Here is a 17,495-nt window from a genome sequence, read left to right as displayed (position 1 = left end):
ATACTTTATAAAACATATTTATTTCAAGAAAATAACGAAAGAACTTTTGCACATTACATGTAACATAAGTTAACAAAAACATGATAAAGTTTTGTTTTTTTCAAAATTTGGTTTAAAAACTTAAATTTTTTAATAATATATGTGAAAGAATATTAAATTTTATGTTTTTGCATTTAAAGTTTTGAATAATGATGCTTAGTTAAAGCACATTTTTATTTTAAATTTGTGTAACCTATGTTATAACTACATGCATTTACTAAAGTGCTGGCACTTTTTTGTTAACAAAATGACTTACATCATCAAGTAATTCTTATTTTGTAGCATTGGTTTGACAAGGTTCTGAAACTTTTTATATTAGGAGAATTTAGAAAAAAAATCTTGTTTTTAATGTTAAATAATATTATTTATATTATTATTTTTTTATTTGTTTATGTATTCTTATTTTGGTTATAAATATACATAAATAAATAAGAAGAAGAGTTATATAAATATTTTTATTTAGACAAAAAAATTTATTTACTACTCTCCTATTATAAAAAAATCAATTAGAACCTTTTTAATCTTTGTTTTAGTAAAACAAATTGTGTGTAAATGCAATTAATGGGGGTCATTCATAATGCATGTCACCCTATATTTGTCAATTCTTAACCCCTTTCCCAGTTACGGATCCAGGGGTGGATGGGGTTATGCATCCCACCAGAATCTAAAATTCCTAAATTATCTTTGAAATTGAGGACTTTTTTTTTTTAAAGAGAAGCAAATGTGGTTCAAGTTACATTATTTTTCAACATCCTCCCCCACCACCACCACCATGAATACCTGGATCCGTCACTGCCCTTCCCTCCTGTCACAAACGATCACTTATACCTGAACCCCTCTCCCTCTTAAACTGTGATAGCAGTTTAGGAGGAATCATTGTAATATGTAAATACTTAGCATTTAAAAATTCAACCTAATGAAAATAAGGCAATACGCATAAATGTAAGAAGTGTAAGAAAAAACTTTGACAAACAATTTTCTTATTTAAATAACTCAAATAAGTATTATTAAAGTTGTAATACTAAAACTAAAAAATACTAAAATAATAAAATACTAAAAAGCTGCTTTGGTCTTGCGGGAAAACTGTTTACGATTTGATAACTTTCATAAATGTTGTGAAAAATCACTCAGGAAGAGTGCCCCTAGTTTTTAAAATTTTTCTTTCGTTAATTATTTTTAATGAATGAGTTCAACACTTTTGCAATTCTTTTGTTATGTAACTCTAACTCTTAATAATAGATATAAAAAAATCCACACTAATAAATCTATGATAATAATTGTTTGGTAACGTAAGTGATGTAATGTAAGTTAAATATATAGTATCATAAAAACCAATTTACTTTCCTTAGCCAGTCACCTCTGATAAATTTTTATATATTTTTAAAATTGGTATAGAATTCTCAACATCTTGTGAAAATTTCAAATACAAACTGCTTTACTGATTCGCAGAAATTTGATCTAAAAGTTGAAGCAATTTTTTTCCTTGTTTTCCATGTAACGTAAGTTAAGTGACATTTTCAGTAATAAGTTCACCCACTTTTGGCCAGACTCAAAACTTTTTAGCTTATTTTATTCTTTAGACTAACAGCTTTCATACAAAGTAGCTAAAAGTTTAATTTATAGTTTAAATAGGCAAATATTTGATAAAGTTGTTGCGCGTGTAACCTAGGTTTAAAATAAAATTGCTCATATATATTACAAAATAATGTTAAAAGTGTCTACTTAAAACTATAATCTTCCAAGTTTGTTGTTAAACCATAAGCTGCCATTTTTGTGATGTTTTAAAAACTTTTGATTCAGAATTTTTGATTCCGAATTTTTGACTCAGAATTTTTGATTCAGAATTTTTGATTCAGAAATTAGGTAGTTGCCAAATCTGCAGAGTTTCCAGAGGTTTTCTAATTTTTGGAGAAGACAAGAGTTTTCATTTTCTTGCTGAAATGTAGGGTTTTCTTTCTATACCATATCGAAATTTTTCCCGGTTGCACATTCAAAGTTTGTAATTAAGCTTTTAAATTGATTTAATCTAAAACTGATAAGATATTGGTAAAGTCTTATAAGTCTTGTTCCACTAGTAGGTAGCTGTTAAAGTGGCAATTTAAAAATAGGTGATTTAAGTAGATGCAATGGTCTTCTGGCTTGCATTTAAATTATATAAAGAATTTTTTTTTTTTCTCTTTCCTATCCTGATCTGTAAATGCAATATTTAATTAGTTTTCTAAAATCATAAACGTGCAGTACATATTCTTTTTATTTGTTCATAGCAAATAATAATTGAGTTTGAAATTAAAAAAGTACAAAAAAATGTATGTATACAGAGAATTTACTTTTTTAGGTTTGATATTATTTTTAATTTTACAATTATTATGATTTTTTTCTAATGATTTTAGTTTATATCTGGTGATGTTCGTGGGTTGTTTAGTTATACCTTTTGCGATTTTGGCAATAAATTTGAAGTTACTGATATTGATGGAGAGGAGTACAGAGAAGTTTTTATCGGATCTATTACTAAGGTTTTGTTTAATGATTTTTAACCTGAAAATTTTGAAATATGCAAATTATTACTTGTATTACAAATATATTGCTGGTTTCTAGCAATATTAATTTCCTTCAATGATTTAAAATTTGAATTTAAAAGGATTTTTGTTAATATGTTAATACCTTATATTATTTATAGGTTTTAGACTTGTAGTATTAGTAAATGCTGAATAATTTTGACAATAAACTAATGAGATATTGATGGACTCTTATGATAGGCTCTTACCTTACTTTGTACCTTACTTTGTACTTAGTAGTACATATCTATTTTTACATTCAGCTTATCTGATTTAAAAGAAATGAATTACATAATTTTATAATTAAAAAATCTTTTTTATCTTTAATTAGCTTATTACTATCTTCTAACCTTTTTCTATTTTTAATTTTTTTAATTCATAAATTGTTGGCGAATAATCAATAAAGGTTCATGAAAATGAAAGTTTATTACTAAAGCCATACTTCAAAAGCACACAAGCTAAAATGAAATATTGTTTCACAAGAGATGCTAAATGAAGAAAATCATAAGAGACATAACTATTTTAAAACAATACAAGTTATTTTAATATTTTATATCTCTGTTTTTCATTACAAGTATTTGTACCTTATAATGTATGCATACCTTAAAATATTGGTAATTGAATTTTGGTCTCCTTTATTTTCAAATCAATTAAAATAAAGTTTATATTATACATAGAAATACATTAGGCGTAAGACAAAATTATCTGAAACAGTAAATCTATTTTATATCAATATTCACTGACAATTAATTGTATTCTCTATTTGTTTTAAAAGTTTTAATACCCATATTTTTACCTAAAACATATAATAGGCATTTAAAGTGAAGAATTAAAGTTAAAAAGACTGTATATGGCAATGATCAATAGTAAATGGGATTCAGTTTTAACTTTAAAACAAGGTCTAAATTCTATTGATGTTCTAGTTATAATCAAAAACACTAGACCTACATTTTACAGCGCCCATTGAGCTTCTAAATTTTCTAAATTTGCTTTTTATGTTAATCCTTGAATTCAGGCTGGCATAAAATCTTTATTCCCTCTCAACAATTTCAAGTCAAGCCTCACTCTTCTCCATGGTTTTCCTCTCGTTGTCCTGCTTCAATTTCCAATCGAAACCATTACTTCCATATCTATCAGCAAAAAAGTTCTCCAGAAAACAGGGGTCTGTTTATTATTGCTAGAAGCCATTGTAAAAAGGTTTTATCTAACACTGAAGCCTGCTATTCTCAGGTCACAAAATCTCATATCTCAAAAATTAAGCCTCTGAGACTTGAGAAACTTTAACTCTGTCTCATTCTACCTGATATAGCCAACAGGTCAATCCATTACTTGATATTTATATCATTCCAGCTTCGGTATGTAAAGTGATTTCTTGCTCAGGCTCTTCTACATCTTGTGGTCCAGACAACATACATGTTATAGTCTTGCATAAATGTTCTTGGGAGCTGTCATCTATACTTTCAAAACTATTTAACAAGTGCTTGTCAGAGTCTTGTTTTCCAGCCTCTAACATCTTTAAGATTGTTGAATCCTTCCTTACCAATTGCAGTATAAAAGTTGTCCTCAATGGACAGTACTCTTCTTTATTTCCTGTAACTTCAGGGGTTCCTCATGGTTCTATCCTTGCCCTATTTTTTAATTTACATTAACTCTCAAAAATAATCACATCTAAGGTGGCATTGTTTGCTGATGATACTATTATTTACTCTTGTCTTGATAAGAAGCCAACACTTTCTGATTGTTTGAATGGGGCATTTGAGCTGGGAAAGGATCTCATTTTTGCTACATCATGAAGCTCTCAGTGGATGGTGAACTTTAACTCAGCTAAAACTCCATTTTTTTTTATCTAATCATTATCACAATAATCTAGATCTTTCTATACTTATGAACGGTAATGTACTCAATGAGTCATCTATCCTTCATCTTCTAGACTTAACTCTTCCTTCTGATCTTGGACGCCATATATCAAATCCATTGCAAACTTAGCATCTACTAAAGTTGCATCTCTTTATCGTGCTCGCCACTTTCTTAATCAGGATTCTATTATTTATTTCTATAAATCTCAAATCTGTCCTTGTATGGAACACTGTTGTCATATCTGGGGCAGATCTTTGAATGATGTCCTTTCTCTTTTAGACAAGGTGCAAAAATGTATTGTAAACATTGTTGGACCTGCTCTTGCAGCCAACTTCCAACCATTGTCACATCGTCGTAATGTTGCTTCTCTTTCTCTTTTCTCACAGTGTTATAAAATGGGTTCTAACCTTGACTTTCTGACCCGAGAAAACCCTTTTGTGGAATGATAGCCCACACTATGGGGATCACTTGGATATAAGTATTAAAATCAGATTAAAATGTCCTGGCAAGTTATTGACAAGGCCGTACCGAACGACAAAGACGTGGGGGGGGGGGTGAAAATGAAAAAAACAAATTTTACCGACAAGATTTTTTTTTTTTTTTTTAGAAGCCAAAATTTCAGTTTTAACCGACATAAACCATAATTTTCGAGTTTTCCGTCAAAAACCGACAGAATATAGTACAAAATATAGGTTATTCCAATAAATATGAACTAGGGAAACAAAAAGACATATTCTGAGAGTTTATCGTGTATCTAAAATGAAAATTATGCTTTAAAATAAATATTCTAATACAAGAAAAAATCATTCTAAAATGGCTCTTTTCACAAGCAATGTTTACTATTAAAGTCCACAAGGCAGCATTGCAACTTTTTACTGTATTTAGGATGATGGTTAGGTCGTTTGTACCTTTGCCAATGCACTTGAAAGTTGTGATGCATTGCCTCTGTTGCTTGTTCTGAGTAAAGTCCGAGAGCTTGGCCGTGTTTGTCAATGAAATCTTTCACATGAAAAAATACAGCATGAACCTTGGGTGTCACAGAAACATTTTGCAGTGCCACATAAGCCACTCTGAAAGCTTCAATTTTTTGTACATAACTTGGATCAAGAACGCATCCAAAACAGGCAGACACTACTGCATTGAATTTTCGAAATACATCAACTAATGGTATTGCAGCATAGCATGAGTGTTTCTCGACAATAGATTGAAGAAGATCAATATTTTTTAGCAGCTTCCTGCACTCATTTCCTGCAAAATGCCCTCCATGATAAGGCTGTTGTTTAATGTGCAGTGAATCAGTCCAAAGAGTTCCTTGAGGGAAAACTTTTAGTAGGGCAGCAAAGAGATGATTAAAAACACCAATAAGGAGATGCAACTCCATTGGCGATATGAAGTCCAAAACTAATGTGCCACCAGCAAGATCAAATACAGGAGAATGAACAACATTCATGTAATCACGAGCTCTTTTGATGTTTGATCCTGCTGCATTGAAAAGTGAGACATTCTGATCAAGAGATTGGAAAGTTCTTAATTTTCCTTGATTTAAAAGGTCCTTTGCACTTGACTCACACCAGGTGCAGGGGTGTGCACTTGAGTGTGCTTGGAGACCACAAATTATATTTGCCAGTTTTAGGTCACAGGACAAAACAAAATCTTGGTCTCTCATATTGATCAATTCGAAAATTTGAGACACATTTGAGTAGTTTTCTTGCAGGTCCTCAGAGACAGCAATAATAAGTTGCCGCTTAACTCCAGTGTCCTTGAAAAACTTGTTTGTGCAATTGAGTTTTGCTGGGGGAGTGTTAGGTTCACGATTTAATTCAATAATTCCAAGGCTTACTTTCAGGAATCCTCCCCCACCGTCAATTCCAACTTTCACAATATGATTGTTTGATGTGCTTCTCATAGAAATGAGTTTTTAAGCTCTTTGAAGTCCTTGCAATGAATGACAGTCCTTCCACATCCAGCATGATCTTTAATCAATTAACTCGTGAAATGGTGAGAAAGCTGCTTACTAACTGCATCAAATTTTACAGCATAGTTTTTCTCAACAATATGTTGTGAAGTTGACTGATTAATTGTAGCAGCTAGTCTCTTGATGCCATTGTTTGAAAGCCCTGTGTTTGCCTGAACTTGAACAAGTTCTTTTATACTAATTGATGGGTTTGGAGGAAATAGTTTTCTAGCTGATGAGGAACCTAAAATAAATGCAGATATTGTTTAATTTCGAAATTTCTAAAATATCTTTTCATGAAAGTTAAACTTTTACCTGGCATTATTGGAAGCATTCTTCCACCTTGTGGTTGACTCAATCGAACAGTGCCATGTGGAGAAGAATACTTACTTGAAACAGCAGGAGCAGCAACTCGTTCAGATGCAACAGGATCCTTGGTTGCAACAGCAACAAGGTTATTTCGCAAAGTGCCCTTTGTGCAATGATGAGGTAATCCTCTTCCAATAATTGAAAAACAGTCAGAGCATCATTTTTGGACAGTTGAAGATGGAGTATTTTGTGCTGAGCTCTGCAAAAGCTGAGTTTTCTGTTGACCATTATTTCTCAGTTTTCCAACAGAACAAATCAAACAGTCACATTGTGTGTCTCTAGTTTGAGGTCGAATTTTTATAGTCTCAAAATTGTAAAGTGATGGGAGATTGATGTGTTCTCCAGAATCTTTTCTTCCTAAACAAGAACGACACTTCTCACAAATTCCAAGTGGAACTTTGTCATTACTAAAATCGATCCTCTCTTTGAGTATTGTTTGGCATTTTTCTTTTAGGAAAGGTGTCAGTTCCCTCTGACATTTACTGAAGCAAAGAAAACAGACAGTTTTCCTGCAGTCTTGGTGGTTTTTTGCTGTATTCGGGATTTTTTTGTAAAATTAGATGTGCGCAATTTTGCTCTCGTGAATAAAGTAAATAAATCATGCCTTTTCCCGAAATTTTTATTTTCCCGAAATTTTCCCGAAATTCAAAAACTGTCTTATTTTCACAGTTAAAAATAATTTTTATGAAAAGTTAAACAGAAAAACAGAAGAATAAAAAAATATTATATTTGTTTGGTAATAAAGGAAGCTTATCTTCTTGATATCTTTTAATTTTTCAACTTTTTTTCTGTTTTCATAAAACATAATGCTCTTTATGCTACAGTATGTTTGTTTACTTGAATTTAAAATTATATCTTACTGTAAAAATGCAAAACAAGCTGTCATTTCGAATGTGTGTGTAATCAATAAATTCAGAAAATTTAAACATCAATAACTTGCCAGGACGTTGTAATCTGATTTTAATACTTATATCCAAGTGATCCCCATAGTGTGGGCTATCATTCCACAAAAGGGTTTTCTCGGGTCAGAAAGTCAAGGTTAGAACCCATTTTATAACACTGTGTTCTACAAATACTATAATGGACACTGCTCTAAAGAGCTAGGGCCGCTTGTGCCATCTACTAAAATTCATTCTCGTGTTACTCGTCATTCAATTAAGTCTCATCCTTTTACTATGACTTTCTAAGTGCTTCGAAAATTCTTATTCAACTAGTTTTTTTCCTCAAGCGTCAGTTCTTTGGAATTTGCTCCCTTTATCTTTTTTTCCTGATTCATATAATTTGCAATCTTTTAAGTCATCTGTCAACCGTTATCTTGCTCTATAAACTTCATCTTTTCTCTTCCAACTCTAATAGTGGTTGCTTGCAGTCTTGTTGGAAGTAAAGATTTTTTTTTTAAAAAAAAAAACATTTTATTTAAACTATTTAAAATTCCATTTAACTTAATTACTTTTTTATAAACAGTTTCTTTTATGGTAGGCATTATTTGTATGTGCATGCAACTTTTTTTAATTATTTGTACAAGGGCATTTAAACAAGTTATTATTAATTTGTTAGACTTAAATTAAACAGTATTTTTAGATTTCATCTAAAAATCTTGTTTAATTTATAATTTTTTTTTAATAGTTTATAAACCCTATTAAAATATTGAAATTTTGACTATTAAAATATTGAACTTTTTTTATTTAAAAGAATGCCTGCACCATTCTAAACCCTCAGTCAATGTATGTGCACTCCACTGCGGCTATCCCTATTTAAGTCAGTCAATGTATGCACATTCAATTGGGACTACCTAAATATACTATAATTAACAACAATATTAGTTTAGAAACATAAACAACTTAGAAATAAAACATTTAAAATTAAAAAAAATAGTTTCCACTGAAGGATTCGAACCTCCTATATATATAGCTGTGCCTTAAAGTTATAGCATTAGAATATTCACAGCGCTATGCCAATATATTAATTGTAAGGAAAAAGAAATTATTTAATCATTTTTTGCATACAAATAATGTTTCTATTATGTTAAAAAAACAATTCAAATATAATGTGCAACATATACTATATAAGGCTAATTTAAAAATTTCCAGACAGTTCTTAAAAACAAGTTAGGCTAATCAAATCTAAAAACCAATTATATTGTTTTATCTTTAATTACATTATGAACATTTTTCTGGAATTTAATGAAAAGTTATACAAATAAATATGATTTTTTATTTGTCGCGCAAAAAATATGATCTCATATACTGAAACCAGGGATGCGGAGTCCCAAAAGGACTCCGGCTTTATATCTCTACTTTTTCCAAGTCTGTAGTGCCCAGTAGCTCTAAACATGTTAGTTGACTTATTATCTGCTATAATAAAAAAATTCATGAGATTTAATGACTTGAAACTTGTTGTTTTTAAGCCCGGAGTCCTGGAGTCCCGGAGTCCTTGTCGCCATTATACCTAAGGACTCCGGGCTCAATAAAACGATTGTTCCTCTAATCAAAAATTCTTAATTTTTTTCCTATTAATAGTCCATAAACTTATTTATATTTTTAGAGCTCCTGGATACCAAAAAAAAGATAAAGTAATCTTTTTGTGACTTTCAAATCCGGAGTCCTTTTTGGGACTCAGCATTTCTGACTGAAACTGTTATGAATTAAGCGCGCATGAATTAAATTATCAAGTCTATAGATTGTGACGCATATTATAAAGGCTCCAACAACCAAAGTGAAATGACAAAGGCAAGCTTTGACTAAAACAACAATTTTAGTTTTATTGATTTATTATTTAGTTTTTAATCAAAAAAATTCAGTCTATTATTTTTTTAAAACATTTTCTTTAATATGAATACAACTTGACTTGGCAGTTAGAGATCCCTTCAAAGAATTGAGTCTAACAAACAAATTTATTGGAATTTTGTAATATATCCTCAGTATAAATTATTTTAAAATTTATTAAAGATGAAACTTTAGAAGTAATGTTTTCAAATTTAAAAATAGTAATGAGGATGTATTTGTGTACTGCTGTGGCAAATTGTACTGAAAAACCTTTATTCTTTGTTCTAAAACAAGGTAAAATGTCAAATAATTCTTTTAATGCATTAATTTTATTGAAGCAGATCATTTAAAATCTTTAAATATAAATTCATTAAGATTTTTCCCACAACAAAAGACAGAGAAAAAGTTTGAAATTTTTATATCCTCAATACATATTTTAGTACCTAAAAAAATAATGCATATCACTCTGGCTTATAAATTTTATGAGGTCTGTAAACAAATTTGTTTAAGTCAGTAATGAATTAGCATTTAAATGCACATAGAAAATCATGTCTACTAAAAGATTATAACTTATTCCAGTTTTGTATGTTGCTTTTTATCTGACATGTTTATAATTTATTTGCCTCTTAGTAACTACTTTTGGTGTTAATCTTTTATGAGGTACTGTGCCAGAAGGTTTTTAAAAATTCATATCCAAAGCACTAATCAATATGTCAGTAATACTTAATGAAAATTAAAAACATGTTTTAAAAGTAAAAATATGTAATAAAACAATGAAAAAGATTTTAAAATTTGTAAAAATGTAAAATCCTTCAAACTTAAAAATATTATAATTTAATACTATTATTATAAATATTATTAACTAATTATAATTTGTTAAAATGTGGTAACTAATATAACGATTGATAGCACTAAACAAAATATTTAAGTTACATACAAACTAAGCATTAAACAAATAATCCTACAAATAATCCAAATTAAGTTAAATCAAATAGAAACTAATTATATATATAAAATGAATACTAAAGTGTATAAACAAAATTAAACATTAAACAAATATATGCATTAAACCGTATAAATTAAAATTAAATATAAACTTAATATAAAATATAAAGCCTTATAAACTAAATTAAACTAAATAAATATCCAAAGTTTGAAACAAATAACTCCACTAAACCATATAAATCAAGGTAAAAAAATTGATTAAAAACCTCCCTATTTATTCTTAAACATTTTCACCTTTTCTCACCTTTATAATTTTGAATTTTTTCTAGATATCTATCCTAAGTTTGTATAATTACCTTTATAAGTTCATATAAATTCTCATAGTTCTAATTAAATGTTTTCTACTGTTTATCTGAGGCTGACGAGTTCGTGTTGCTGAGTTTGTGTTGCATAAAGATAAACAGATTTAACAGAGGTAGGTGCAACAGACCAACAACTTCTTTCGACAAATAATAATGACAGAATAAAAATTCTTGAATAAACATTTTGTCTCTTTATTTTCTCTTTACTATTATCAAAATTTTAATCTTTATTTTTAGTCTTAATAATTTATCTTAACCATATTAGAACATAGATATCTTAATCTCTCAGATATCTAGTAATAGATATCTTAATCTCTCAGAAAGTTTAAATTTATTAATTACTATTTTATATTACAGATTTACTGAAGTTCAAGTTTAGGTTAGAGATAAAGTTTAAGCATTTCTTAATAACAATATAATTAATTGACTCACCTTTATAATCTTGATTTTTTCAAGATGTCTGTCTGAGTTTGTATATTTACCTTCTTTTAGTTTTATTGACTTAATTGAATGTTTCCTATATTTCATCTGAGGTTGACAAGTTTGTGTTGCATGAAGTAAACAGATTTATTCTGTTTATCCCTGTTTAAGAATCATCTGCATTTTTACTCTTTACATGCCAAAACTACTCTAGTTTTCTTTGACACTCTTATACGCTTACTGTTTCTAAACTTCCTTCATAATGCTGAACATAATCAACCTTCATTCTCTCTGTTTCATTGTCAATTCATTCTCCATGTTTCAAGTTGCAGATATTGTGTGATATATTATAGTGTAAACATATTAATACTTTTACGATATTACCTTGAGTAATTGTTTATTACTTAACACTATACTTTAAAAAGTAAAAGTAAAAAATTATTACAATATTTAAACTACTTTAAACAGTTATAGAAAACTATATAACACCCCTGTTCATGCTGACGATAAAACATGTTTTATTTTTAAATAGTATTAAATTGTTATTGTAAAAGGCTATAAAACAACAGTAAAATAATACTACAAAGTTGTTTTGTCAATATAATGAGCTTTTGTTAATATAAAACAACTTTGTAGCTTTGTTTTATTACTGTTTTATACAGTTTGTAACATTAATAGCATAAAAGGCATTTAAAATAAAATGAAGTTCTAAACAATGAATTCAAAAATTATCGTCAAAAAACTTTAAACATCACATTTTGCACAAAAACATGCTATATCCATATATCCGGTTGTAGGAAAAAAAGCAATTGCTTTTAATCAGCATTTTTGGAGTAAATTGCTCAGCTTTAAGAGAATAAAAATTTGAACAAATTTTTACTCACATAAAGCTGAGCACTTTACTCCAAAAACGTTGAGTAATTGCTCAGCTTTACATGAATAAAAATTGGATGAAAATCGCTAAAATTTTTATTCACATAAAGCTGAACAATTACTGAGTAAAAGCATTTTCAGTATTTTTGTATTCACCTGGCCTCATAGACTAAACAATTAAGATCAAAGCAAAAAAACATTAGATCACATATTTTTTCTAACTTGCTTCTTGATTTAGCATACTAAAAGTATAATTAATTTTTTTCATTCAAGTGGTTTTTAAGTTGGTGTTTTCATTCAATTTTTTCATTTAAATTGTTTAGCTGTAAATAGTGAGAGAAAAAATTTGGTTTAATCGAGTCGAAATTTGGTTTAGTAAGTCGAAATAAGTAAAAGTAAGAAAATAAGTAAAATAAGTCGAATTATATTTCCATTAGTTTAAGCATATGCTTAAATTATTTTTTAAAAAAATTTTTTTTTGAAACAACAGTAGAATAGTTTTTTTATTTAGTATAAATTTTTTATAATTTAATTTTTGGTTTAATGTTTGAAGTAATCACTGGTTTAATGCTTGAATTGAATGTTTCTGCTTTTGAAACTGTTTACTAAGTAATTGATCAGTTAAATATCTTTTATCTTTGTAAAAATATTTAAATCAAAATGATTACGATTTAAATAAACCTTTCTTCCTCGCCTGCACTATCTTCTAAATTTGATATTGTTACTGTAGCTAGATCTATATTTGAAATTCAGGAATGATCCTCTCTATGCCACTAGGTATTATGGACTTCGCTGCAATTAAATTTATAATTATTGTCAGCTATAAATATTGTCAGCTATAAATATTGTTAAATTTATAATTATTGTCAGCTATAAATATTGTCAATTATTGCAATTAAATTTATAATTATTGTCAGTCATTAAAATTCTTTTAAATTTAAAATTCTTCTAAAAATCTCTTTTTAAAAATTATTTGAATAAGGGAATTTTAGAAGGCTAAAATTCTCCTTTTCAAATAGATTTCTTTTTAAAAAACTTCCTAAAAAACAACTTGCGTGTTTGTAGAAAATATTTAATCTTAATATTGCTTTAAATAAAATGAAAATGTAAAATTTTATAAATTTTATATTCTATTCGAGATTTTTTGTTAAAATAGTTTTTAGTTAAAAGCTTTTTATGTGTTAACAGCATAAGATATAAAAAGAAACATTTGTATGGCTAACTCTTGCAAGTCTTTGAGTACAGTTTATTAAGTATGAGTTCTGAATACTAAGAATATTAAGTAAATTTGTTGTTAATAATTAACTAAACTGTAGTAACTTAACTGGTTGTTTTGACTTAGTTCATAGGTAAATTTACTGTGATGTACTTTAATTCAAACTAAGTTTAACTTAAAAATAGAAGTAAGATATTGTTGGCGTCCACACAGAGATTTAAATTAATTTAATTTCAAAGCGTTTTATGTTGAATGAAATAATCAGCGCTTGAGAGATCATATTTAAAAGAATAATTTAGTGTGATGTACTTTATGACCCTGTTACATACTTTATTTACTTTATTAAAACTTAAACAAAAACATTCTATACTTTAAAGAAGGGCCAAAAAAAATGCTAGATTAGAAAAGAAAAAAAATAACACACAAAAAAACCTAATTGCAAAAATATTTTTTTTTAGAAAAATTTAATTATGAAGATGTTAAAAGCAATCGCAATTTGCGATACACTTAATTCAAGCCATGTTCTAGTGTGTTTGTCTTTTTTATAAATCACCACAAACCAAAACTACCCCACCAGAAAATTAAAAATAGTTTTTCTAATTTCTTTTGAGATTCACAAAGTTGTATCTGCTGTTGTTGTCTGATGTTAATTTTTTTTTTTTTTTTTTGTTATTTCACCTCCCCAAAGCCCAGAAGGCCACTACAGATAAGGAGGCTACTTAATTGTGGTTATAACCCTCTCTCAATTCTATAACTCCGAAACACGAACCTTGGCGAACAAGGCCGCTGCGCGGAGAAACAAGTTGAGCGCGGTACTACCAGGGACGTGGTGGGGATCAAACTCGGAACCTCTCGCTTATGAAACGAGCGCTCTACCACTACACCACTACCGCATTTATAATTGCTATTATAATACTCAAAATGCAACCTCTGTGTTGTTCAAAATAATGTGACAAGTGTTCTTTTCCAATTTAGTGAATAGGGAAAAAAGTTTTTTTGATGTTCCTTGATCAACTGGTGATTTTGTTTCATTGAGTATTTTGTTTCATTGAGTATTTGGATTTGTTTAATTAAAAAATAAATGATTTTGTTAAGGTCTGGACACCAGGCATAAAATAAATGATTTTGTTAAGTTCCGGACACCAGGCATAAAATTAAGAAAAACAACTAAATGAAATTTAATTAAAAAATAAATAGGTTCAATATCTTAACAATATTTTTAATTGTTAGTTTAAAAATCTTGACAGATTGTCCAATAATAATTACAAATAATATTTACAAATTTTTTTGTTTTTATAATAAATTTTTATTATTGTAAAAATTATTCAATATAATGTCTTATTATCTTTTTATATTTATTGTATGCATGTTACATATTTTTGTATATTGTATAATTTTTCTTTAGTCTAACCCTGCAGTAGTTGGTACATTAGAAAGTAGATTACATGGGTTACAAACTGGCGATAAAGTGTTACTTAAAGGCATAAATGGCATGTTACAACTAAATTTCAAAACATTTCTTGTTCAATATTTAACACCATATACTTTCAGCATTGATTGTGATACTTCAACTGATGACTATCAGATTTATGAACATGGTGGTGAGTTTTGCAAAATAAAAACTCCTACCATTATGAATTTTCAAAGCTTGGAAATGCAGCTTACAAACCCTAGTATATTATTATGTGATTTATCAAAGTTAGAATATCCATTACAAACTCTGCTTGCATTTCAAAGTCTGTATAAATACATTTCTCAAAGGCAAACATTAAACAACTTGCATATAGCTTTTAATGAGTTGTATGACATTTCAATGAGCATAGATAGCAAGGTAACTAATTCTGAAATTTTAACAATTTTATCGAGAACTGGAAGTGGTGTATTTGCACCATTATGTGCAGTCATCGGAGGAATTATTTCTCAAGAAGTTCTAAAGTGTCTTACTAGTAAATTTACACCACTTTATCAGTTTTATATTTTGGATGCTATAGAGCTTTCTAGTTCAAATAATAGAAGTGAAGTTGCAAATGATAGATATTTTTCAGTGAATGTATGTTTAAGCTCAGATCTAGTTAAAAATATTTCAGAGTTATCTTTGTTTATGGTGGGATGTGGAGCCATTGGTTGTGAGTTGTTAAAGAACTTTGCATTAATTGGTTTTGCCACAAAAGGTGACAGTATTTTGACTATCACTGATAATGACTTAATTGAAAAGTCTAATCTTAATAGGCAGTTTCTCTTTCGTCCTTGGCATATTCAAGTAAGAATTATATCTTTATATCTCTTTAAATTTTTTATAGCAATTGTAGATATATAGTTTTTGTTTATTAAGCAATCAAAATCATTAGTTGCTTCAAAAGAAGTTTGTGCGATTAATCCAGGTAGTTTTAGTAAATAAATGTTAATATATTAACAATCTTAATATAATTAATATATTAGTAATGTTTAAATTGAACTGAATTTTGCTAAAATTATTAAAAATTTTTTGTAATTGTTATTATTGTTTAATGTTTGTTTTTATTATTCTTTGTAATTGTTTCTGTTGTATGTTTTTGTTTAGATATAAAGATTGAAGCACATCAAAATAAAAGTGACTTTTTTATTTTATTTAAACTATTTATTTTTAGTATTTTCTTTTAAAAACCTTTAAAAAATTGTCCTTTATCATTTATTTTTGTTAGTTATCCTTTATCACTTATTTTTTATAGTTATCCTTTATCACTTATTTTTGTTAGTTATCTCATATATTGATTATTTTTTAGTTGTTTTTAAGTAGTTTTTAGTAGTTTGTTGTTTAAGTTTTAAGTTTAAATGTTGTTTAAAAAGCTACATAATATTAACATTTGCAACTTCCAAATGATAACAATATTATGACTTAAAATTAGTATCAATGGTTAAGTAAAGTTTTTCTATTAATAACATTGTGACTAATAACTGACTTGGTACTAGAGTTGTTAACCGGAAGATTTTGTACAATTCCGGAAAAATAAAGTTCTTTTGGAAAGATATTGAGAATAAGAAATTTTTTTTTTGTACTGAATTTTATGAAACAAAAAAACCTGTCGATGTTTATTTTGCAAATGCTACTTACAAAATGTTTTGCAAGTTGAGTTATGAAATAAAACTATTTTGCTATATACGAAAGTAGCGCTTATGGAAGTCGCACTTGCGAAACGAGCTCTTTCACTAAACAACGTTTTGAAGTCTATAAAAAAATTTTGTTGGCCAAACGGATATAATTGTAAAAAATAAAATTTTTATATACCAAAATGTTTATAATAAAAAATTTTTTTCAGTATTGCAACATATGAACATTTTAAGGTTTTATTTTTTAAAATAATGATAAAAAACCAAATTTCTTTTGAAACGAAACTCTTTCACACTGCAATTCGCAAAACAGTTCTTAACAGAAAAAAACTTACAAAACGCGACATTATAAAAATATATTTAATTACGTTTTATGAATGAAATATGTATAATTAACTAAGTAACTAAAATACTAATTATTATATGATATTGATATGTTTCAGTTGTAAACTTTTTTAAATAAACCAAGACTTTCATAAAATATACTTTTAGAACATCGTTTAATGAATTAAAAAGAAATAATGAAGATAACTTGAACAATGTTAACATACAAATGCAATTGCATAATCAGGAAACAATACCTTTGTTGAAATCAAAAAAAGACCTAACTTAAGTGATTAATGCTAAAACTTAATTATAATGAAATGCCTTAAATGCCTTAGTCTAGCTAGCTATTTTGAAGAGCAGTAAAAAATTGGTTGCAAGATTTAGTAGCAAAAAAATGACCCTTCTATTTTAAAATTATTTCCAGGGGCCTTGGCCCCTGGAAATAATTTTAAAATAGAAGCTCACCAGGACTATACAAGCGCCAAAAGTTTCAGAGCTGTAGCTAGTCTGAAAGGCTGTGATAAGTTATTTGCAAAATTCAGTAAGAAATGACAACACCCAAACAAGACTAACAGTTCAATTAAACTTTTTAATGGAGCCAAATATTTTACTAAGTTTTTATATATGAGAATATAATTAGTAAACCTCTATTTCTGCTGAGCCAAAAGCAATAAACAACCTAAGGTCGGAAGTAAACCAAAGTCGGTACTTGATAAATATAAATAT

General features: G+C 28.1%; 1 protein-coding gene across 2 annotated transcripts in view; it reads left to right on the top strand.

Annotated features, from left to right (window-relative positions):
- The window catches only part of LOC100202304 (ubiquitin-like modifier-activating enzyme 6), a 67,190-nt gene that overhangs the window by 24,684 nt on the left and 25,011 nt on the right, over window positions 1-17,495 (top strand). For both annotated transcript variants that reach the window (XM_065816288.1, XM_065816287.1), the window contains exons 7-10: window positions 2,430-2,552; window positions 14,761-15,615; window positions 15,688-15,736; window positions 15,916-15,945. In XM_065816288.1, the coding sequence (XP_065672360.1) occupies window positions 2,430-2,552; window positions 14,761-15,615; window positions 15,688-15,736; window positions 15,916-15,945 (1,057 nt within the window). The remainder of the gene's footprint in view (window positions 1-2,429; window positions 2,553-14,760; window positions 15,616-15,687; window positions 15,737-15,915; window positions 15,946-17,495) is intronic.

This window comes from Hydra vulgaris, chromosome 13 (assembly GCF_038396675.1).
Source record: "Hydra vulgaris chromosome 13, alternate assembly HydraT2T_AEP".
Lineage (NCBI taxonomy): Eukaryota > Metazoa > Cnidaria > Hydrozoa > Anthoathecata > Hydridae > Hydra > Hydra vulgaris.
Note: the sequence above shows the minus strand (reverse complement) of the source record. Positions and strands in the feature narration are given on the sequence as shown.